This window comes from Hyperolius riggenbachi, chromosome 3, assembly GCF_040937935.1.
Source record: "Hyperolius riggenbachi isolate aHypRig1 chromosome 3, aHypRig1.pri, whole genome shotgun sequence".
Lineage (NCBI taxonomy): Eukaryota > Metazoa > Chordata > Amphibia > Anura > Hyperoliidae > Hyperolius > Hyperolius riggenbachi.
Genome location: NC_090648.1, coordinates 474,236,854 through 474,262,750, shown reverse-complemented (window position 1 = coordinate 474,262,750; position 25,897 = coordinate 474,236,854). Strand labels below are relative to the sequence as shown.

Below are 25,897 nucleotides of genomic sequence, written 5' to 3'. Positions count from 1 at the left end.
TTGAGAATGCTCGAAGTATAAACCCTACCCCGAAAGTAAGCCCTAGCTGCAGTAAGGGGGAAAAGTATGGCAACTTGTTTTCCTACTGGAGCCAATGGTCTTCATGGGCAGGACCAAGGCTCCTTCATTGGGCCAATCGCTGCTACTCAGCGAGTGCAGTGATCGGCCCAATAACAGAGCCATGGTCCCACCTATGAGATTATCGGCTCCAGTAGAAACACAAGTTTCCGTACTTCTTCAATTTAGGCTGAAGATTGGGGACACAACAGCAGTGAGCTGAGAGGAAGAAAAGGATTAGGGGGACAGTGCAGGACACTGGGGACAGCACGACATGGAGCTAGGGGTAAAAGGAGGATGCAGAGGGACATCAGAAGACAGAGGGACACCAGGAGGACATAGGGTTACATGGGACACAGGAGTTTAGGGGATAGAAGAGGCAGTGCAGTTTCTAGGCTAAAATGCACCCAGGGCGAGGGTGTAAAAATTGCACCCCCCCCCCCGAAGCAAGGTATGGGTGCCCGCAGTGTAGGTTAGCCAGGTCTAGTTGCACTCAGTATAGATTCCCCCAGAATAGGTACCCCAGTATAGGTAGCCAGCTATAGGTCCCCCCAGTATAGGTAGCCAGGCATAGGTTAGCCAGTATAGTTGCCTCCGGTATAGGTTAGCCAGGTAGGTGCCTCCAGTATAGGTAGCCAGTATAGTTGCCCACAGTATAGGTTAGATAGGCAGGCGTCCCCGGTATAAGTTAGATAGGTAGGTGCCCCCAGTACAGGTTAGCTAGGTGGGTGCCTCTAATATAGGTAGCTAGAATAGTTGCCCCCAGCATAGGTTAGATAGGTAGATGCCCCCAGTATAGGTTAGTTAGGTAGGTGCCTCCAGTATAGTGGTCACCTGTATAGACTAGTTAGGTAGGTAGGTGCCCCCAATACAGGTTAGATAAGTTAATGCTCCCACTATAGGTTAGATAGGTAGCTGCCCCCCAGTATAGGTTAGGTAGGTGCCCCCCAGTATAGGTTAGATCGGTAGCTGCCCCCCAGTATAGGTTAGATAGATAGGTGCCCCCCAGTATAGGTTAGATAGATAGGTGCCCCCCAGTATAGGTTAGATTAGGTAGCTGCCCCCTCAGTATAGGTTAGATTAGGTAGCTGCCCCCCAGGTTAGATAGGTAGGTGCCCCCCAGTATAGGTTAGATAGGTAGGTGCCCCCCAGTATAGGTTAGATAGGTAGCTGCCCCCAGTATAGGTTAGATAGGTAGCTGCCCCCAGTATAGATTAGGTAGCTGCCCCCCAGTATAGGTTAGATTAGGTAGGTGCCCCCCAGTATAGGTTAGATTGGGTAGGTGCCCCCCAGTATAGGTTAGATTGGGTAGGTGCCCCCCAGTATAGGTTAGATTGGGTAGGTGCCCCCAGTATAGGTTAGATAGGTAGCTGCCACCCAGTATAGGTTAGATAGGTAGGTGCCCCAGTATAGGTTAGATTAGGTAGGTGCCCCCAGTATAGGTTAGATAGGTAGGTGCCCCCCAGTATAGGTTAGATAGGTAGCTGCCCCCAGTATAGATTAGGTAGCTGCCCCCCAGTATAGGTTAGATTAGGTAGGTGCCCCCCAGTATAGGTTAGATTGGGTAGGTGCCCCCCAGTATAGGTTAGATTGGGTAGGTGCCCCCCAGTATAGGTTAGATTGGGTAGGTGCCCCCAGTATAGGTTAGATAGGTAGCTGCCACCCAGTATAGGTTAGATAGGTAGGTGCCCCCAGTATAGGTTAGATTAGGTAGGTGCCCCCAGTATAGGTTAGATTAGGTAGGTGCCCCCAGTTTAGGTTAGATAGGTAGGTGCCACCCAGTTTAGGTTAGATAGGTAGGTGCCCCCAGTATAGGTTAGATTAGGTAGGTGCCCCCCAGGATAGGTTAGATAGGTAGGTGACCCCCAGAATAGGTTAGATAGGTAGGTGCCCCCAGGATAGGTTAGATTAGGTAGGTGCCCCCAATATAGGTTAGATTAGGTAGGTGCCCCCCAGGATAGGTTAGGTAGCTGCCCCAGTATTGGTTTAGGTAGGTGCCCCCCGTGATGGAGTTGGGAGGAGCAGCCGCGGGGAGGGCAGCCCGACCTCTTCCTCCCTTCCTCTCCCCGGGCCGCCCTCCGTGCGATCCCCCCTCGGAGTGCAGAGTAATGCGGCAGGGAAGCGCTATGCAAAACTACTCACCTCGCTGGCTCCAAGCGCTGCTCTCTCGCCGCCAGTCTCCTCTCTGCCTACACGCTGATACACACACACACGCTGCTTCCGGCTAAACAGGAAGCAGCGTGTATCAGCGTGTATGCAGAGAGGAGACTGGCGGCGAGAGAGCAGCGCTTGGAGCCAGCGAGGTGAGTAGTTTTGCATAGCGCTTCCCTGCCGCATTACTCTGCACTCGCAGCACTCCGAGGGGGGATGGCACGGAGGGCGGCCCGGGGAGAGGAAGGGAGGGAGAGGTCGGGCTGCCCTCCCTGCGGCTGCGGCTCCCCCTCCATCACAGCGCCCCCCTCCCAGCAGCGCTCAGGGCGCCTGCACATGCCGCACGGCCGTAGAAACGACCATGAGAAGAGGACACGGGTACAGAGGAGGACACTAAAGGTAAGAGGGAGACACAGGGGCACACAAGAGGTGGATCCAGCAGAGGAAGAGGTGGCACAGTGGGGAAGGCAGGAAGAAACACAGCACAGGAACATGTGTGTTCATAGAAATATAAGACATCCACTGAAAATAAGCCCGAGCACAACATTTGGAGCAAAACATTTATAAGACACTGACATTTTTGGGGAAACACGGTATGTACAATGACTTATTCTGTCCTATCAACATGCCGACAACTTAAATCCCATCTCTAAAAATAGAGGCGTGGTAAGCAGGGCTCTGCAGTCAGTACAAAAATCCTTAGACTCCGACTTCTCCGTTTATGATTCCACCGACTCAAACTCCCCATTTACATATAATAATCTTGTTGATTGAAAGTTTGCAATATAAAAGGCATCTCATCACTGCCAAAGCTTAGGGATTTTAAAGGGAACCAAGGGTGAGAAGGATATGAAGCTCACATCCGGACGGCTGCTCAGCTGCGCTCTCCCGCGTGCGATCGCGCCCCCGTGTCCCCGCTGTGTCCCCCGGTAGCCTTGGGATCAGTGAAAGGGAACATGGTTCCCGATCACTGATCCCTGTCCCCCGCAGAAAAACCGAAGCGCTCATCCGTGAGGCTTCGGCTCTTCTGCCCGGAAAAATGTACGCATCCCCCTTGTACGTCCGCATAGTGAGAAGTACAAGGAGTAGAGCCCGGAGGACGTCCGATGACGTCAGCACGCCGGCGTGGGACGCAGAAGTTCCGGGCCTTGGAGCGCAGAAGAGCCCGACCTGGCAGCCGGCCTGGCCAGGTCGGGCGCGCCACCGGAGACCACTGGGAGCCTGCGGAGCGGCGGCGAGGGCACCTCCTGCCTGCCACGGGCTGGAGGAAGCCCCAGGTAAGTGGAAATTGATTTTGATTTTTTACCCACCCTCCCTGAACCTTCCCTTTAATGAATGTAAAAATTAAGCACTTTTTTCATTACGTTATTCTACCTCTTTAAAGTGACACTGAAGCAACCCCCCCCCCCCCCCCCAAAACGTAAGATATGATGAATTGTCCATGTAGTACGGAATAATTGATAGAACATTAGTAGCAAATAAAAGTTTTATTTTTTCCATTTTTATAGCTTTTTTTGCATCATTCTCTAATATTTGCAGTTTACTAACAACATTCTGTATTGTTAATGATAAAACAGAGCAGAGCTAATGACCCTTTGAACTTCCCAGCAGTTATAGATTAACCAGCAAACTCATGATGATCCAGAACTCATTGGAGTGTGCAGGGCTGTGGAGTCGGAGTCGTGGAGTCGGGCAATTTTGGGTGCCTGGAGTCGGAGTCGGGAAAAAATACACCGACTCCGACTCCTAATGAATTTGTTACTGTAATTAAAATAGAAAATATGATAAAATTTTCTATTTCTCAGATAATAGTCATTAAAAATAATGTGTATATATAGTATATATACAGTAATAGCTGTGCTTAGTCCACAAAAATGAAATAAACCGATCAAAATTAGTTACTTGTGCTGCTTCAATAAAGCAGTCCCCGTATTTTTAAGGTCAGATATACATATCTGATTGCGACTGTATATATGATGTGTACACAGGAATCTCTTATATATACAAATAACATCTATGCTGTAAGAATAAAGCCTGATGTGTAGCTGTGTCACTAATAGAGATGGTCAATGAGATGGAAATAATTCTGCACTGATGCTGATTTATGCAAATGTATGCACTCCCTTTGCTGATGAAATCAAATAATTTGATATGTTGTTAAAATTTGGTTAGGTGACTACAAATTAAAGGGTACCTGAGACGGATGAAAAAGTAAAGTTTTATACATACCTGGGGCTTCCTCCAGCCCCCTTCAGGCTAATCAGTCCCTCGCTGTCCTCCACCACCCGGATCTTCTGCTATGAGTCCTGGTAATTCAGTCAGTGCTGTCCGGCCGCATGCCGCTCCCACAGCCAGGAACATTCTGCACCTGCGCAATAGTGCTGCACAGGTGTAGTATGCTCCTGGCGGCGGAGTGTGTGCATGCGCACTACGCCCGACTGGCTCAAGTACCTGGACTCATAGCAGAAGATCCAGGTGGTGGAGGAGGACAACGAGGGACTGATTAGCCTGAAGGGGGCTGGAGGTTACCCCAGGTATGTATAAAACTTTAATTTCATCTGTCTCAGGTTTACTTTGTTACACAGTAGTACTATACTCTACATATGCACTCCCCACAGAGCTGCAGGGAATCCACTGAGAATGCTGTGCACATTGAACACAGAGGTGTTGTCTATCACCCATAAACCTTGTTCAGATTGTGCATGAAGAATGTGTAATAGAGGAAGAATCTCCTCATTCCCCTGCAGAGTACCTGCACATCATTCTTACATGTACCCACACTTACATTGCCTAGGGCCTGATAGATGTTCTTTGTTCGGGTCTGTACCTTTTACAAGTACTCTTACCAAGGACTAGTTTTAGTCTAAAGGGAATAAATATAGTAGTCTACATATCCTTCTCACTTCAGTTGTCTTGTAAAATTCCTAAGCGTTGGCAGTTAAGAGACGAATTTCATGTTACATACTTTTAATCAACAAAATTGTAATATGCAAATTAGAGGAGTCGGAGGAATCCTAAACTGAGAAGTCGGAGTCGGTGGATTTTTGGACCGACTCCACAGCCCTGGGAGTGTGTGAGGGGCTAACAATGGATCAAAAAGCTCTCTTACTAAAACGCATGGAAAACAGAAATTTGCTTTCTTAAAACAAAGTATTTGCAATAATTCAGACTGGAGTGAGCTCTGAGATGTCTCAATTATACATACCTGGCGCTTCCTCCAGCCCATCCTCCTGGATCGCTCCCACGCGCCACCATCCTCCGCTGGCCGCAGCTAGGAGAACTGGGTCCCCGCTCTTCCGTCAGTCGGAGCCAGTCTAGCGTAAGAGAAGTGCGCTGCTTGCGCACCTCTCCAGCAGCCGCTTGAGAGATACATAGAGGGCACACTTCTCCTACATAGGCCGGCTCCGATGATGTCAGTGACAGGACCCAGTTCTCGTAGCTGCGGTCAGCGGAGGACAGCGGCGTGGGAGCGATCTAGGCGGATGGGGCTGGAGGAAGCCCCAGGTATGTATAAAATCTTTATTTTTCCCAGCTCTGAGTCCCTTTAATGCCAGTCTGCAGAGCAGGAAGACACTGTCTTGTCCAATTAGCTCACAGAGTAAGGCTCTGTCCCATAGGGAGAAGTGATAGGCATCAGATGGGGGACTTGTCCTTGCCAAGACATCTTGCTGGCTGTCTGCAGAGCAGCTTCATAAAATGTGCATGCAAACAGCGCGTCCTGGAAGGCAACCAACTCCTCCCGCTCAGAGCGCACAGCATTGATGAGGACGAGAACCAAACAGAGACATGAAGGAAGGACTTGCAAAGACCGAGCACAACGTCTGCAGGTGAAAAGTGCAAAACGTACCGGAGGAAAAAATAAATTAAAAAAAGAACTCAAGCTTCAGTTTCTGGCTGGATTACAGTAAGCCGTGAATACTGGTCTCAGGATTTGATAAGACACAAGGAATGTAGGTACACTCCCAGCCCACAGAAACTACAATGGGCTTTATATAAGCTTACGTCTGTACAGTTATATCTATATGCTCCAAATCTTGGGAGTTCTATTCTTTGGCAAACCCATCGTGGCTCAAATTTTGTTAAAGGGAACCGGTTATGTAGAGGGAAGTCCATGGATGGTCCAGAGGCTTCCCATGTCCTCCTTGAGCCCACCACCGTGGACTGGGACCTTCTAATTCGCAGCCATGCTCCACTTAGTGTACAAATGGCCTTAACATTTTCTGGACTGATGTGGCTGAAATCTACATCGTGCTCGTGGCTGTGAGCTTCTGACATAACGTAGATTTCACTGAATGTGGTCCGCGCCCCCGAGGCTGGAGATTAAGCCGTCAATTGACAGCTTCATCTCCTGGCATTGATCAGAAGCTGCACCAATTCGCTCCTGATCACTATGATCGCCGGTGATCAGAGGTAAACCACAAAGGATTTATGGAACCATGAAGGGTTCTGCAGCTACTTGCTATGCTTGGATGGGGGAAGCAAAGTTTAAAAATGTTGGTAGATCTCTTAGACTAGGCAAATTTAGGTGTACTTCTTGCCCCTACTGCCGCTTGCCGGGACCCTCTGGAAGATCTGGGCCGTGCTCCCCTTCATGCATGAGCATGGCTGCACTGCACAAGTATGGCCACACCTGCGCCGTAAGTCAGAGACACTTATGCACAAGTAACTCCAGGTTACTGTGCAGGCGCGGCCCATACTCAAGCAAGCACAGACGTACTCATGCACGAGCAGCCCCGGCTTACTGCCATATATGCAAAGGCACAGTACAGCCACACTTATGCATGAGCAGCACCAGATTACAGCACAAGTGTGGCCATACTCCTGCACGATCTTGTCCGGCTTACTGCGCAGGTGTGGCCATACTCACACTGGCACAGTACAGCCACACTCGTGCATAAGCAGCTCCAAGTTACTGCGCAGGTGCGCCATAGTCGTGCAGGCACAGTACAGCCTCACTCATGCACAAGCAGCTCCAGGTTACTGCGTGCAGGCACAGCACAGCCTCACTCATGCACAAGCAGCTCCAGGTTACTACGCAGCCATACTTGTGCAGGCACAGTACACCCGTGATGCTAAATCAGAAAAAGTAGATGCGGAGTGGCACTACCCTATTACGTGTGGAAGCTGTGAGTGAAAGGACAAAAACACTCTCCAATTTATCGGCGCTTCCTGGATCATCTGCTGGGACGTGTGCACAACGGCTGAAGTGAAGAAAGGCTGTACTTGTATTCATCAAGGAGAAGAAGAAGAAAAGTACCGGGCACCTTCCGTCCAATTTCTTTATTGCAGTGCATTCATAACAGGTAGCTCATCTAAGATGCACTCATCAATTAGATCATCCGGTGGTGGTGTGATGGAGGTGGGCTTTGCCTTTTGGGTAATTAGTTTCTTATGCGGTGTTGTAGCATTTCCGCTGGATGGATTACTGCTTGGTTCTCCTATCACCAATGGCGAACTGTGGCTACCGGAAGGAATAGAGCTTTTCCCTGTGATATTCCGGAAGACCGCAGATTGCATCTGCTATTGGAGCGCAGCGTGATCAAGCGTCTTGTGAGACGCGAAACGGACCTCGCAAGCCCCATCTGGTGCCCGGCACTCCCCCACCATCACACCACAACCGGATGATCTAATTGATGGATGCATCTTAGATGAGATACCTGTTATGAATGCACTGCAATAAAGAAATTGGACGGAAGGTGCCTGGTACTTTTCTTCTTTTTCTCCTTGATAACAGTACGCCCGTGCCCAGAGCTGAAGTCAGACAATCTCCTATTGGATTTCTTTTGGGGGTCCACGTGGCCCGAAGGACAACAAGGGGAGCCTCTGTAGGATCCAGAGGCTTCCTCCTCCTTAGGAAAGTATCCTGGTTTGACCTGAAGTTTGTCTTGGGTACACTTTAAAGGGGACATGGCAAATCTTCACCACAATTTTCTTTTACTAAACCAAAAGTGATATCAGGCACGGATTTATATATAATAAGCATTTTAAATAAGAGAAAAAATACATACCTTGGGAGCGGGGGGTGGGGAGCTGGTCTCCGGCTTTAAATCTTCAGGCTCAATGTCATCCAAATCATCATCTACGTCTAGTCCATCATCGTGGTCGTGATCGTGGTCATGGTCATGATGGTGGTGGTGGTGATCCCCTCCGTGGGCATGTACTGTTACTAAGCCGATGACCAGAACGCTCACACAAATTAGCCACTTTGGATCCATGATCTAGAGAAAGATGAACAACAAGCATTGAAATCTAACTGTTGTCTTCACATCACTTCATTCATTTCTCAGATGTCTCCTCCCCTCTGCAAGGATGGTAAAAGAGATGATCAGAATTCTAAGTTGGTACAAATTTTGTGCAGCTTGAAAATGGATCAGCCCAATGCTGCATACATATGCACAAAATTAGCATGAATTTACATCAACACATAATTATTACCATTTTCCTGACCTTCGCCATTCCCCTCTAAGGGCTCTTTTCCACTATGAAATGCGATTGCGATCGCCATTCCGATCGCAATCGCGTTTCAATTTCCACCATGCGATTGCGATTGAGCTACTATACTCATAGTCCAGCTCAATCGCATACAAAACGCGGCAGGACGACGATTGCGCTTTGACCAAAATCGCATCGCAATCGGATCGCACTAATGGAAATTGCTGCTGCAGTTTCCATTAGTTTAATGTACCTTGCGATTTGCGATCAGAAGCAAATCGCAAATTGCAGGGTAGTGGAAAAAGGCCCTTATGGTTGCCAAGTATAGGAGCCTGCTCTGCTTCCATAAAACAGAGCCCCCCTGCAACACAAGGCCAGCCCCGTAGCATCACAGGGGCCTGGCCCCACCCCTACGCAGGGCATAGCCCCCGCCCAGATGTCACAGGCCCTGTCTGATACAACCACCACCAGACACTATTTACACAATATCATGCATTTTCCATCTCACAAAACTTATTAGACGTTGCTATTACATGCAACTCTAATGAGCCCACCTCCAAAAGACCTCACTGACTGGAAATGTCTACTCTATATCCACTGTACTAATCATTTTGGTCACATGATCACAGTTCCCTGGATCCAAATGATGCGATCTCAGAGAAGGGACTGTGTGTAGTCCACAGGCATGCCCTGTATTCCTTTACAGGCTGGTGCACTTTGTCTTAACATTTGCTTTTTATGAATAAACCTAAATTTTTCTATCCTGGAATATACAAAACAAAATAGAACATTCAGTAAAGCCAACATTTTTCTGCTGGAGAAAGATTTTAAAAACCACCGGATAAAGTTGTTGAATAAAAATTAATGAACTAAAATAATGTCATCCAGAACAAGGATGACATCACCAGCCCCGTTTCATTTACGTAAAAGGGAATTCGAATGGCACTACATCCCACACATAAAAACACGAGATTCCGTACAACACGAGTAAAAAAACAAAAAAAAAACGGCCAGCAGATTTTCACGCTCCATAGCAAACGCCTGGCAGATTTTTTTTTATTTTTTTTTAAAAGAGAGAACTAGGTCACTAGTCACTAAAACACACTGATCAGCTTTATCAGTCTATTCTGAATTTGGCCTGTAATCTACAGGGAGGATTTTAGCATCAGCTACTCGTACATGAGAAGCATTTCACAGCTGGTCATACGCCATGTTGTACAGTGTTTCCAAGTAATGAGATAAGTTAGCAAACTGGTAGGGTGGATCATAACACGCAGCATATAAGGTGCCCATAGATCTAGCGATGTATGCGCAGAATTACCACGAGACAGATCTCTCACTGATCCAATCTGATTAGAGAAAGATCTGTTGGCTGGCAATATGCTGCAAGCCGATTCCTGATCGATTCAGCATGTACTCTCAGGTATCGCATCTGCTGCCCCCATAAATGTTAATGTGCCCCCTAGTACCTGTGATTTTATATCTCACAATGTTCTCCCCAGAAATTTTTTTCCAGCCGGGTGGCATGAAATAGTAGCCGGGTGGGGAGAGATGAGAGAATGCAGGGCCAGTGCTTCTGTGACCAACTCTGCTTACCGCATAGGAGGAGGTGAGCCGATGACAGCCGGGTGGTCATCAAAACTAGCTGGGTAGAACACCCGGCTAAAAGAGCCTGGGAAGAACACAGTACCTGCTCCAGCTGTTCTGACTGTCCAGCTGTTCCCAGTCTTGTCCGCTGCTTCCGCATGAGAGGCCAACGTGGCTGCCGCCTATACAGTAGCACGTCACGTGCTACGTCATATACACACACGCGCGAACGAACGAGCCTGGCAGTGAGAAAAAGCAGACAATACTGGGCGCAGACGGACAGTCGCAGCTGCTGGAGCAGTTGAGATTTGAACAGAAGGCACAATAATATTTGGGGGGACAGCAGTCGAAGTATTCCATCATGCTTGTCAGTTGCTGCAATATCGTACGCCATTAACACCACGCAATTAATCAATCACGCCGGGCAGAGACTGCCCAGCATGCTTGATTGATATGGCTGGAAATCAGACAAATTGTTGATTTGACTAGCTTGTTGCAGCACCAATTTTCATCTGATTCGATAAAATTATGGAACCCAATATACCACATCGCAGCTCATGTGTTACCCAGAGCATTTCCATCGCAGGCAGGGTGTCCTGCTCCATTGCCAATGGCCATCGTAACAAGCAAAGTTAGGAGAGACTACCGCAACACGACACGCTGCATCAGTGTCAAGGAATCCTCAGTGTGTCAATTTAGCATTTTGAGCAAATGCCTCAAAGCTAGCATGAAAGATCAGTTTGTACAGCATTAAAGTGAAAATAAACGTATGAAATAATGAATTGTATATTTAGTATGGATGATAGAACATTAGTGGTATAGAAAATCTTTTTTATTTGCAGTTTTATATTATTTCTAAGATTGCATGAGACTATCACTGCTACTGTTTATAATTCACTCTCTGCTTTGCTTAGCTGAAAAGGATACAAAACTAATGACCCTTTGATATTTCCTGCAGTAAGGGCCCGCTGCCACTACACGTGAAGTGGTGCGATCACCACATCGCACATAAACTGCAGCATGCATCAGTCAATAGAACAGTTTCCATTGACACAAATTTTCAGACGCGATGTGACACGGGGCAAATTATGAATAGCATGCTGCAGTTTTCTGCAGCATGCATTCGAGTCCCCATTGCCGCTAACAGGGAGCCGCATGACATTGCAACCGGATGTACGCACGACAACCAGACGTACCCGCGGGGGGGGGGGGGGGGGGGGGGGGGGAGGGGCGTGGGGATGTGAGGCAATGTGACGATCGCCTCGCATCCCAAACGCCAATGGAAACGGGCCCTTAAAGTGGATCCGAGGTGAACTTTTACACATTGCATAATTGTGTTCCTTTCCTATTGTTTATAGGGCATTCCTCAAGCCAAATACTTTTTTGTTTTTGTTTTAATACTCTAATTCCCTATAAAAACTAAATAAACCACGCCCACAGCTTTTCAAAGAGCCAAGGCAGTAGCAAGGGCTCATGGGAGCTCAGTCTGGGCAGGAGGAGGAGGAGGAGGTGTTACTAGCCATTGATTTCAGATGCAGTGGGGAGGAGGGGGATTAGGTTTTTTTCAGTCTGAGGCCTAGTGCACACCAAAAACCGCTAGCAGATCCGCAAAATGCTAGCAGATTTTGAAACGCTTTTTCTTCTTTTTCTGAAGCGTTTCAGCTAGCATTTTGCGGTTTTGTGAAGCATTTTTGGTGTAGTAGATTTCATGTATTGTTACAGTAAAGCTGTTACTGAACAGCTACTGTAACAAAAAACGCCTGGCAAACCGCTCTGAAGTGCCGTTTTTCAGAGCGGTTTGCGTTTTTCCTATACTTAACATTGAGGCAGAAACGCATCCGCAATCCAAAATCTGCAGCAGCCCGGGAGTATGCGTTTCTGCAAATGGCCTCCCGCTCTGGTGTGCACCAGCCCATTGAAATAAATTACCCAAGCGTATGCGCAGCCGCAAGCAGATCGCAAAACGCAGCCAAACCGCTCTGGTGTGCACTAGGCCTGAGTGCTGATGGTGCAGATAAGCCTGCCTCTGTGTAATGTTTTCAAACAACATGGCTGCTGTCATTGTATCACAGGAAGAAAATCATTTTCTATTAAATCTGTTTGCATTTAGATTTGCTGTGTAAACTATCTTAACTTTAGAATACATTACATACATACAAGTTACTTGTTATAGTTCGTTTTTCATCTCGGATCCGCTTTAAACCTAACTAGAATTCTGATCTCACTGTTTCTCAGCTGTTTTGGCTTCAATTCAGGCCGTTCAGGAAACTGGACTGAATTCTACCTACAAGCTGTTAAAGGGACTCCGAGCAGTACAGAAACTATGGAAAGATGCATATCATTTTAAAGCTCTCTTTCTCCTCTTTCCAATGATATATAAAGCGCTGCCCTACGCCTTTTAGTTTTCGCTATTTTCGCGATTGAAATTGCAGCAGCCACGATTTCAATCGCGAAAATAAAGAAAACTAAAAGGCGTAGGGCAACGATTTAGGTGTCGCCAGAAAGAGGAGAAGGAGAGCTTTAAAATGATATCCATCTTTCCATAGTTACATTGTATTACACAGGCCGACTTTTCCTGCTGAATGGAGCTGCTGACACTGGGGAAAGTGTCGTCCTGTGTAATACAAGTAACTATGGAAAGATGGATATCATTTTAAAGCTCTCCTTCTCCTCTTTCTGGCGACACCTAAATCGTCACTCTACGCCTTTTAGTTTTCTTTATTTTCGCGATTGAAATCGCGGCCGCGGCAATTTCAATCGCGAAAATAGCGAAAACTAAAAGGCTTAGGGCAGCGGTTTATATATCATTGGAAAGAGGAGAAAGAGCTTTAAAATGATATGCATCTTTCCATAGTTTTTGCACTGCTCGGAGTCCCTTTAAGCTCTTTTTGCATAAATAACTTTTTCTTGATGGTCGTTCATGGAGAACTCAGGGAGAAGCATGTGGTCAGATGACAGATATGCAAGTCTCTGATTTGCTAGTCATGATCATGTGATATAGCAGGATGTGATCACCGCAAATCAGAGCTTTGCAATTTTATCAGCTGATCAAACAAATCACATGCTTCTCCATGAGCTCTCCTGGACAGGATCACCACCAGTCACTAGCAATACAAGCCAACGCTACAGTCCTTTCCGTGTAAAGAAATTGCCAATAGTCGTCCCTGATAAAAGTCTACAGCATCTGTTCCCTGTGTGGCCCTACATTTGGTCATGTCCTCAACTGCGCGATACGGAGCTGTACGGCTTAAAGCAGACCTGAACTCAGCACTTACCCTCTGCTCTAAAAGATAACGCATAATCACCATGAAAGAAAAATATGTCTTTGTTACAGCTAATACAAATCCTGCAATAAATCTGCAGTGTGTCTACTTCCTGCTTTCATAGAAACAGGCATGGGGGTTAATATCCTGTGTTTACAAGTTAGCTGCTCTGCCAAGGCAGCCAGATGACACAGCTGAGAGATAAAATTACAGTGGTGATTAGACACAGATGAAGGGGAATTAGACAGGCTAAACTCTCTTAATACATACAGGGTGGATTTCTCTAGGTTTTCCTTCTGTCCTGTGCAAGTGTTCAGGGATCTGAGCCAAGTATGCACATTTTCTTTTTCCTCATACTAACAGAATAGAAAGTCATTTCTGCCTTTTGCCGGTTCTGTAGCAGGCATTCCTCTCACAGCTTTTGCATTCTTCGGTCAGCATGGGCAGAACACTGAACTGGCTGTAGACGTGTAATCGGCAGAAACACAGGCTTCCATCAGCAGGCTACCTATAATTAGGCATCCTTGAATGCTCTCCAGCCATGAATGTGCAGCTCTCTGCCCTAAGCCATACATTCATGAAGACCTGTTTCATGTTCTCAAAGAAACACAGGCAGTACCTTAGAGCTGCGTTCTACTTCCCAGCTGTATGAACTGAGGGTATTTCCAATAAGAGGCATCCTGCGTTATACCAACATCTCAAAGAGAAGCACTGTCTGTGCTTCTGAAAAACACTTTAATCCTGTCAATCGCATAGTACCAGCACTCCTAGCAAATCTCTGTGATCGCTCATTAACCATGAAACTGCGCACTGAGGCTGAAGATGAGGGGGTTTAATGGATTCACAGGTCAATATTCAACTGTCTTGAGAATACAACAGACAGGCCTGTCATGGTGTTCACATTGTCAAAACAGCATACATTTAAAGTGATGTTCTCCTTTTTAGTAGAATCAATGTCCCCTTGCCTGCTCACTGGGCTGGGGGCACGGTCCTCACTTTGCTTGGACAGCTTTTTATTGTAACTCTATGTCCACTTGGATAGTGGACATTGCACACCTGGCCCCAGGTTGCTAACTCTGGTTCCAAGGTTAGAGCTGCTGATTGGTATTATGGGGTTAATTTATGGCATATGCATGACTTTGCACATGCTCAGTAGCATTTGTATGCTATTTTGCTGGGTATGCTGAAATGTTGGAACACCAGAACTTCCAAGAAACACACATATTTCCATATATACATAGGGTACATCTAAAAAAAAAAAAAAAAAAAAAGACACACTGCAGCTAGCCACACACCGGGTGATTACAGCCTACTATGGAAGACCGATAGATCTCTCTACCACAGGGACTGCTCAGTCTCCGTAGATTTCACCGCTGATTGAGCTGCAAGTGTTGTACCACTAAAGGCGATCACTTCGACCTTTAAAGATCCTTAAAGAGTATCTATGCTAAAACTGTTGAGGAAGGGGAGGGGTGAGGGGACTGTTCTGGTGCCCTACTTCCCGGCGGGTGATCGCTTCGCCCTGCTCAGACAACGGACCTTAGCAAGATTTTTTTCTTTCCTTAATCTCTGCCGAGGCTCTGACCACACCCATCTGCTTGTCCCAGGGCGCCCAATGTGTGGCTGCCCAGCTGGGGGCAGGCCACGGGAATGTAGGCAGATGTTCCTGAAGAGCTTTAGCTGTCTTTAGAAACATGGTTGCAACTGCACTGCCGATGGAGGAGCAAGCAGGGCTGTGGAGTCGGTACAAAAATCCTCCAACTCCGACTCCCCAGTTTTAGAAACCACCGACTCCAACTCTGACTCCAGGTACCGAAAATGGCTCCTCGACTCCATAGTCTAATACTTACCAGAACTAAGGAGTTGGTACAAAAATCATCATACTCTCGACTCTTCAGGTTTATGAAACCACCGACTCCAAATACCCAAAATTGCTCAGACTCCGACTCCACAGCCCTGGGAGCAAGTGTCACCTGAAGACATCAGGGTATAGTGTTGTTAGTGTCTGTCTACTGTATGTCTATAGGCCTTTGTAATAGGTATTGAATTTTTCATTACATTTTGCATATTTATACCAGCTCTGAGCTCCCCACACCTTGCTTTTTGAATAATTTTGGTAAGAACCTGGCTGTCATCAGCTCGCCTGCTCATCCTCCTCCTATGCTGTAAGCAAAGTTGCACCAGCCCTGCATTCCCCCATCGAGCCCCACCCAGCTTTAAAAAAAGGTCTTGGGAGAACAATGTGCATGCAATACATTATGCACAAAGAGATCATATTAGAAAGCATCAATGTGGCCAGAATGTAAAATGCATAAGATAGCCCAAATAAAAAAAAGAATGCTCTGAAAGACAACTAAATATTTTGAAAACAATTAGAGCTGCTGATAATCACAGGCTTGGCAGTTATTTATGTAAAAGTCAATATTATGTTAGACCAAGACAAACAACAGTGATAATGTTTGCAAACAAAGCCTAGAAGCAAACACCACACAGGAAAGTAAAACTGAAAGTGGAAAAGAAAGAAATTTCACATATGCAAATAAGTGTTTCCACTTGACCAATCAGCATCCCCACTAAAATATCCAGGATGTGCTGGTCCTCATTGGCCGATACAAGAGATGGTCAATTACATTGTGCATGCACACTACAGATGCAACTGGGACACACAAAACAGCAGTAAGTACTCCTGGCCCAAATCCAAGGGGCATACCACCTGCATATATTTGCATCTAATTGACCTTCTCTAGACGACAAAGCCACTGTGACCCAGAACACCAATATTAGAACATGTATGGCGATCTAGAGATTCCTAAGCTACTCTAGGCGAGTGAAAAAATTCTAGCCAAACGTACAGAGACAACAGAGCACCAAAATGGGGGGGGGGGGGGGGGGGGGGAGGGTGCAACGCCCTCGGAACTAGTGGGCTTTTGTCCTCTGAGGGTATTCCTTGTTCCCTGCTGTGCTGCTGAGATTGACCTTTATCATTTCTGGGCCAAGTATCTATTTTTTGCACTACTCCACTTTATGCTCTTTTTCCTATGAGCTGCTCCTTTGCCTCAATTTTCTACCAGGTATCCTCTCATCACTATTAATACTGTATATCAGGATAGCAATTGTGCACTTTATTTTCATATATAGGATATTTTTTCATGTGTTTTTTTCTTTGAGATTTTATTGCACTGGTGTTTTATTGGCCTTGCATCACACTAGGTTGTGTACTGAACACGGGTTCTCCCCCCGTTGGGCTCAATATTGAGCCTACTGTGGGGTGTTCTGTCTGACAGCAGCATTGTGTCATTATACAATATATTGCATTTAGAGTGATTGTTTCATATGTAGCAAGGATCATGTTGGAACATTTATTTGTTTGTTATTTAAATGGTTTTATTTTTCATTGAATCATCAATATTGTGATTAGTATTATTATACCTAAAGTTGAATAAAGACTTGTTATATTTTTCCTAAATTTGCTGTGGGAGGTCCTTTTCTTTAAAGAGACTAACAAAAATGTCATCCTGTTTTCTACCATCCTACAAGTTCCTAAACCTATTCTAATGTGCTCTGGCTTATTGCAGCACTTTCTACTATCTCCGTCTCTGTAATAAATCAGCTTATCTTTCCCCTGTCAGACTTGTCACCCTGTGTCTGGAAGGTTGCCAACTCTTCAGTGTTGATCTGCTATGCATGCCGTGTGTGTGTGTGTGTGTGTGTGTGTGTGTGTGTGTGTGTGTGTGTGTGTGTGTGTGTGTGTGTGTGTGTGTGTGTGTGTTACATTAGCCATCTTTTCTCTGCTCTCTTATCTTTTACAAGCTGGATAAATCCTCTGTTGTGAAAGGAGACACATGCTGAGGAATTACAGACATGGGCAGAGCTGTCTGCAGGAAGAAACCATCAGCCTGTAACACTTCAGTGGGTGATAGCTGCTGGGGGAAAGAAACACACAAATGATCTCTTGAGATTCAAAAGAAAAAGCTGTATACAGCCTGCTTGAGTATGGATGTATTTTCTATGTGTGGACATACTGTACATCAACCTACTTCCTGTTTTGGTGGCCATTTTGTTTATAAACAAACTTTTTAAAACTGTTTTTGACTACTTTTAATGCGCCGGGGAACGGCGAAATTGTGACAGAGGGTAATAGGAGATGTCCCCTAACGCACTGGTATGTTTACTTTTGTGCGATTTTAACAATACAGATTCTCTTTAAGGGCTTTCTTTCTCTACCATATAATTGCTCTTGTTTTGAGCCCTAGCACACACGGTTATTTGGTTGAGGTGTTGCAGACACTGCCCAGAAACATACTGCTAGGCAGAACATGTAAATTAGGGAAATCGCAAATGAAAATTTGCATAAAACGCATGTAGAAACCCCATGGTTTGTTTTTTTTTATTTTCAGAAAAATCGCATGCGATTTTCCTGATGTGAAAATGCAATGATACAGTGGAAATGAAGCCCAAGTCCTGATAGGTGGGAGAGATTGTTTCCCTACATGGATGTATCTTTTTACATAAATACTGCTTACTATTGGGCCCTGTGCATAATCACACATGTTCACATTGCTGCATCTCAAGTCCAGCCGCATGACTCCCGACATCTAGCATGTTGTGCCATTTCATATGTGTGATCTAAGAATGTTAACCCTCCTAGCATTCCATTTCCCCATGATTTCTGTGCAAAAAGTGGTTCAATAAATTTCAAATAATTTTCAAGCATTTTTTGTAATCATTTTTTTTTTTTAAAGGGAACCTGAAGCGAGGAAAATTATTTAAAATAAACACATGACATAGCTGCAAATGAATATTACATACTAACCTTACCCTCAGTTCCTCTCAGAAGCTCACCATTTTCTTCTTACAGTGATCTCTTACAGTTCTGACAATATTTTGTCAGAACTGAAATATACCAGTTGCTGTCAGTTATATATCAGCTGCTGTCAGTTACAACTGAATGTGCAAGGTAAGGTCCATGTTTCCCTATGGCTCAAGTGGGTGATCTTAGTTTAACAGTGTGCTGAGCAGGAAGCTGTTAGGAGGTAATGGCCATTTTTGAAATAGAGGACAGAGAATTCCATTGATCACAGTGGACAAATGGGATGCAGGAGAGGAGAAAGAGATTGAGGAGTAGACTACACAGGAGGAGTATGACCTGTGTATGTTTATTTTGACTTTTTATTCTGAGTTCAGGTTCTCTTTAATATTGAATTCAATACAGGTTACTGTTATGAATTCAATAATAAAAAAAAAGTGTTTGCCGCGAGATGTTGACACTGGTCAACATCAGTTACATAGGGAACATGTAATCACCGAGGGAGAAGCAAATCTGCCAAGGGACATGGAAGAAGACATTGGGGAAGCTATTAGAGGTACACGACGAGGGATCAGCACGCCAATGGCGAGTATAAAACCCCACATCAAGTCTCCCCCATGTGCGTGATGCAGGGTGAATATTGGAAGCCAAGTTTCCAATCAGTGCAGTTTCTAGGCTAAATTGCTCCCAGGGGAGGGTGTAAAATTGCACCCCCCACCTGAGTGCTCAAAAAACATGATTTGCGATGCAGTATTTAGCCCCCCCCCTCCCAGTATAGCTCGCCAGGTATAGTTCGCCAAGCCAGCGGCTTCCCCCTCCCTCCCCAGCACTTAGAGGAAAGAGGATTTACTCTCCCTGGCCTCTGTCCAGTGGTTGTCGCAAACTCTCCTCACAGCTCCGGTCTGTGTACAGTACCGGGACGCGGCTTGATGTCATCAAGTCGCATCATGGTACTGTACGGAGATCGGAGCTGTACGTGATGGAGGAGGGTGTGCGGCTGCCGCTGGAGAGAGGCCAGGGTGAATAAAACCTTTCCTCTAAGTGCCGGGGACCAAGGCGGAATAGATGGATGGCTGCACGGAGGGTGAAGGAGGGAGGGAAGGTGTGATCGCAGCAGGGAAGCTCTGCAAATGCTCTGCCCCGCCAGCTCCACTCACTGGGATTACTGGGATTCCCTAGGATGGCCGGATGCTTTGTTTGCACACTGTGGGTAGCACAGATCGCTACCCACAGTGTGCCGGCCAGCGATGTGGAGTCTGAGTCAGAGCAATTTTGGGTACCTGGAGTCGGTGGCTTCATAAACTGAGGAGGAGTCGGATAATTTTTGTACCGACTCCACAGCCCTGGTGCCGACAGGCATCCAGCCATCCTAGGGAATTCCACTGTGGAAAAATTGGAGCCGGCAGGGCAGAGCAACTAGAAATCTCTCTGGCGGCATGGACGAGCCTGACTCGTCCATACCGCTTTCAGCATATTTTTGCTGGACAAGCCAGGCTCGTCCATACCCTAGGGAGGTTAAGAGGAAACCTCCCTTCACGTCATTAAAGGATAGCTTAAAGAGAACCTGAACTGAAAATAAAAAAGTAAAAACAACAATACACAGGTCATACTTACCTCCTGTGTAGTCTACTACTCAATCTCTTTCTCCTCTCATGTATCCTGTTTGTCCACTGTGATCAATGGACTTCTCCGTCCTCCCATAATAGCTTCCTGGTCAGCACACTGTTAAACTGTAATATCACCCACTTGAGCCAAGGGAAGCATGGACATTACCTTGCACATTCAGTTGTAACTGACAGCTGCTGATATATAACTGACAGCAACTGGTATATTTCAGTAAGAAGGAAATGGTGAGCTTCATAGAGGAACTGACGGTGAGGTTAGTATGTAATATTTATTTGCAGCTACGTCATGTGTTTATTTGAAATGCTTTTCCTCGCTTCAGGTTCCCTTTAAATCGGAATTGTCAGCCATAAAATAAAATTCCATTTACCCACTGCTGTGTTTATTATGCAGTCTACAACCGGATCCTGCATTGCATTCTAATCATAAAGGTTTCTGCTATAATCAATCTTATCTCCGTCAGCCAGCTCTATTGAGTAAATTGGCGAGGGGAGGGAAGCTTGTTATCTCCACTCCCGCATTTATGTTCCTCACCAATTGGCTGAGTGCAGTTCAGTGTGACAGGAGGCTGAGAAGGGAAATACACCACAATCGTCTGCAGAAGCTGCTGAAATACTATCTATGCTGTGATAAAATGTATTTATAAAGCAAGCTAGATATGACAATGCAGTTTCCAGAAGGGGGAAAGAAGAAGAAAAAGTAGGGGAGGAAAAGACATCAGAATTGGCTTCAGTCAAAGGCAATAAAGATGGAAATGCCTGGAATAGTTTTCTCTTTATTTACTATATAAGATTCACTTAAATCAAAATGTGGACAGTACAAAACATGTCAAGTAGAACAAGTATTTAATCTACTTTTTTCGGTATAGTATGTCTGTCCCTGCTGCTTTAAAGCTTTCAATATGAAGCTGAACCAATTTAAAATCAATGACTGCAGAGGACACTTCTCTGGCTGGCCACACAGAAGCCCCATCAGCCTGTCTGTAGTAATGAAAGGATGTAGAGATAAAAGCCATGTGCACAGCTGCTGCTTTGTTTGGCCAGCTGTCCCCCAGAACAGGCTGCACCTCATTACCAGCAAACACTACTTGCAACATGTCCCATGTTCTCCAGTGATTTGGGTCATATTGACTGAGGTGTAACAGCACACCTGAATATCAAAAATGACACATGAGAACAGAACAACCAGCTTATAAAAAGGAACAATTCTTAAAGCAGTAGGATCAGCCATACTATTGCAGAGGAAAAAAACACATATATAAGTAGATAAATACTTGGATCTACTTTCATAACACATGAATTGTACTGTCCACGTTTTGATTTCAGTGAATGTTACATAGTAAATGAAGAGAATTCTGTTCCTGGTGGGGGCCATGTCTTTTGCCCACAGTAAAGGCTAACTCGTGATGTCATTTCTGCCCTTTACTTTTTTTCTTATCTCCTCCAATCACTGAGTCACCTCAGCCTTGCTTGTAAACACAAGTGAGTAGGGGATTAGGTTTCAGATAAGCAGCAGACAGGGAAATAAAGGGAAGAGGAGAAATATATTATAGATAAAAAGAACCCCCAGCATGCAATTTTTTGGCACCGACTACTAAAGAGCCAGTACTCCTAAAGTATATGATAACTCCAAATCATAACAGCAGAAAACGTTTTGAAAGTTTTGAATGCAGGATTAGCATCTTTATCACTTAATACACTCAGATCAGTTGCTATTGAAATTTGAATTTTATGGTGACGATACCGCTTTAATTGTTTATGTGCTCATACATCAGGCGCAGTATGGGACAGACAGACCATGAGACAGATCTCTCAGATCGAATCAGAGGTAGATCTGTTGCCTGCCCATACACCCCAGACCGATTCCTGATAGATTTCATCTTGCCTAGCCGAAATCCCCCCAGTGTTAAACGCTTCCATATTCAGCCTCCATATTCTTCTTACAGCAGTTCTCCTTTAAAGTGTACCATAGCTGAAAATAATAAAACGATCAATACAAACCTGGGGCTTCACCCAGGGCTGTGGAGTCGGTACAAAAATCTTCCGACTCCAACTCCTCAGTTTCTGAAATCACGACTCCGACTCCGGGTACCCAAAATTGCTCAGACTCCGACTCCTTAGTCTAATACTTAACAGGGCTGTGGATTTTGTACAAAAATCATGCGACTCCGACTCCCCAGTTTCTGAAACCACGACTCCAACTCAGACTCCGGGAGCCCAAAATTGCCCCGGCTCCTCGACTCCACAGCCCCGGCTTCACCAGCCCCATCCGCTCAGATCAGGATCAGTCTGGGCTACTGTGCAGTAGAACACACTGACGCGACTGAGCCAATCACCGGGGCACGACAACTGTAATGAGAGGTATATGGAGGTTGCCATATTTATTTCTGTTTAAAAAATACCAGTTGCCTGGCTACCCTGCTGATCCTCTGCCTCTAATGCTGGGCATACACGGCAGTGTATTGCCACTGAGGACTCGATTGATAATTCCCGACAGGTCCGATGACCCCTCTCGGTCCTCGCCCGCGGACAATGGGCAAAAACGAAGCGGTGATAAGGAAGTGCCCGCAGGGACGAGCGGTAATCAATCCGCGCGGACGAGCGGGGGATGCGCCTGCATCGAGCCGCTAGCTCGTTCCAGCACATAAAATGCTCCTTGTATGCCCAACATTATACCTTTAGCCATAGACCCTGAACAAGCATGCAGCAGATCAGGTGTTTGACATGATTGTCAGATCTGACATGATTAGCCACATGCTGTTTTCTAGTGTTATTCAAACACTACTGCAGCCAAATAGATCAGCTGGACTGCCAGGCAACTGGTATTGTTTTGTTTAAAAGGATATTTATATGGCAGCCTCCATATTCTCCTTACTTCAGTTATCCTTTAAAAACTCTGTTTCATGCTTTTGTATAGTGTCTATCTATATTTCAATGCTGTGTAATATGTTGGCACTTTAGAATTACAATAAATGCTACATCAGCTCATCCAGTTGTTCTGCATTCACAGCCGGCGTGGCCCTGCTTGACTGAAGGAGAGAAGCACAGCGATGACTCAGTGATCTGACTTGCTCCATCAGTAGACAGATTTGTGTAGGTTAGGTTGCTCGGCCTCACAGGGGAGGATACAGAACAGGATATGCAGAGATTCAGGGCCATTAAAACAGAACTGGTTTGACAGATTTCCCAATCTTGCCATCAAACACATTTCATATAAACTGAATGCCCTCTGTGTGTTAAGCTGCATTAGAGTTTCACCTTCAACTGCTTGAGAGATACAGTCACCCTTAAAGCAGACCTGAACTCAGAACTTCCTCTCTGCTCTAAAAGATAAGCACCAGCATAACCACCTTTAAAGAAAAACATTTCTTTGTTACCGCTCATACAAATCATGAAATAATCCTGAAATAAATCTGCAGTATGTCTACTTCCTGCTTTCATGGAAGCAGACATTAACATCCTGTGCTCTCAAATGAGCTAATCTGCCATGGCAGTCAGCTGACAGGGGAGAGATCAAATTACAACTTATGATTAGAGACATAGTGCATTTCTCCGTTTTCCTTCTGTCCTGTGCAAGAGTTCAGGTCCAGTTTAAAGCAATCCTGACTTCAAAAGGAGAGAAAATCTCATGCTTCCCTTCCTCCAGAGGCTTCCTACGTCCTCCTGGAGACCACTGATCTAACGCAGGGACCCTCTAGAAGTTCGGCGGTCATGCTCCTGTCTGTAAACGGATGTGTCCGTACATCGCCGGGGCATTAGCACAGAGCCGCTCAGCAGGAAAAGGCAAGTCCTAGCAGTGCCAGGCTTCTGCGCAGCTGCATGACCTCCTGCGCCGTGCTCAATCGCGGAGGGGAGTGTGGCCACACCCACTCTTACGCAAGCCCTTGATGGAGAGGTTTAAGGGATCCCATCACTAGGATGGCAAGGTGGTAGTGGGAGGAGGGATAGGCGGGGACAGGAAAAGCCTCTGGATTATCCAGAAGCTTCCCTCTACTGACGCAAGTAACTAAATAGGGCAATTTGTCCCCTACAAGTACACTTTAAAAGACAACTGTAGTGAGAGGGAGATGGAGGCTGCCAAACATATTTCTATTTAAGCAAGACCAGTTGCCTGGCTGTCCTGCTGATCCTCTGCCTCTAATACTTTTAGCCACAGACCCTGAACATGCATGCAGCATATCAGGCGCTTCCGACACTACTGTCAGATCTGACAAAATTAGCCACATGCATGTTTCTGGTGTGATTCAGACACTACTGCTGCCAAACACACCAGCAGGATGCCAGGCTACTGGTATTGATTAGCTACCTGCGGACCGAGCGAGTATGAATCTACGTCGGGCAGGGGGCGCCGCGGTCCTGACCAGACGTAAACTCTACGTCCCATTGACCGCGCGCCCCAGCCCGTCCCCGTCGCTCGGTCCGCTCTGCCCCCGCCGCAATCAGCTGCCCTGCCGCCTCTATGACGGCAGAGCACTGTGAGCCGGGCAGGAGCCGTTTTCATTGGCTCCTGGCCCTGTCATTCATGTAAGCCGTTCCCATTGGCTTACATGAAGTGACAGGGTCAGGAGCCAATGAAAGCGCTCTGCCGCCATAGCGACGGCAGAGAGAGCAGCCTGCGGCGGGGACAGAGCGGCGTGTACGGCGGGAGCGATTGTAACTTGCGGCGATTTGTCGGGAAGCGGCGGTTTGCTGGACCAGCACCCTCTGGTCCTTAAGTGGGAAGAGGGTGCTGGTCCAGAAAGGGTTAAAAGGAGCAAAAAAAAAAAAAAAAAGAGAGAGAGAGGAAGAAATGACAGAGGACATCCTACTTCTTCCCAAGTACACAGCAGATGGATGTAATGGAAGCATCATGAATAGAGTATCCTCCCCACCTGTATGAAGTCTGCACTCTGCTCTTATCTCTCTGCATTATCAAACTACTAAAAGCCACAGTGGGCCTGACAGTGGCCAGCTTCTCCCCAGACATCTGTCAGACCTTTCAGAAACAAAGCCTGCTGTCTTCCCACAGAGGATAATCAAATGTGGCAGTCCGGAATACAATGATACTGTCAGATACCATTAAATCAATCCTACAATTATATCATGTGGAACAAGGAAGTTACTTAAATGGAGCCTAAAGTAAGAGGAATATGGAGGCTTCCATCTTCATTTTCTAAAAGACAATGCTAGCTGTCTGACTTCTGCGCTCTGCCTCTAATACTGTAATGCTGGGAACACACAAGGAGTTTTTTTTCAAGCAGATTTACTGGCCAATCCTTTTTCTGATCGATTTCCATTCATTTCTAAGAGAAAACCAATCAGAAAAACAAAATCGAAATCAGATCAGACCTGTAGGAAGTTATCTATTGAGCCACCTAGGGCAGCACGGTGGCGTAGTGGTTAGCGTTCTCACCATGCAGCGCTGGGTCCCAGGTTCGAATCCCAGCAAGGTCAACATCCGCAAGGAGTTTGTATGTTCTCCCCATGTCTGCATGGGTTTCCTCCAGGTACTCCAGTTTCCCCTCACATCCCAAAAAAATACAGATAATTTAATTGGCTTTTCCCTAAATTAGCCCTAGACTACTATACATACACTACACGATACATACATAGACATAGGACTATGGTAGGGACTAGATTGTAAGCCCCTCTGAGTGACAGTTAAAGGGATACTGTAGGAGCGGGGGGGGGGGGTCGGGGGAAAATGAGTTGAACTTACCCGGGGCTTCTAATGGTCCCCCGCAGACCTCCTGTGCCCGCGTAGCCCCTCACCGATGCTCTGGCCCCGCCTCCGGTTCACGTCTGGAATTTCAGACTTTAAAGTCTGAAAACCACTGCGCCTGTGTTTCCGTGTCCTCGCTCCCGCTGTTGTCACCAGGAGCGTACTGCGCAGGCCCAGTACGGTCTGCGTCTGCGCAGTACGCTCCTGGTGACATTAGCGGGATCGAGGACAAGGCAACGCAGGAGCAGTGATTTTCAGACTTTAAAGTCTGAAATTC

General features: G+C 46.2%; 1 protein-coding gene across 1 annotated transcript in view; it reads right to left on the bottom strand.

The window, feature by feature from the left end:
- CANX (calnexin) overlaps positions 1 to 25,897 on the bottom strand; it is a 78,316-nt gene that overhangs the window by 36,660 nt on the left and 15,759 nt on the right. Inside the window, exon 2 of the mRNA XM_068278088.1 lies at positions 8,217 to 8,426. Within this exon, the coding sequence (XP_068134189.1) occupies positions 8,217 to 8,423 (207 nt within the window). The 5' untranslated portion in view covers positions 8,424 to 8,426. The remainder of the gene's footprint in view (positions 1 to 8,216; positions 8,427 to 25,897) is intronic.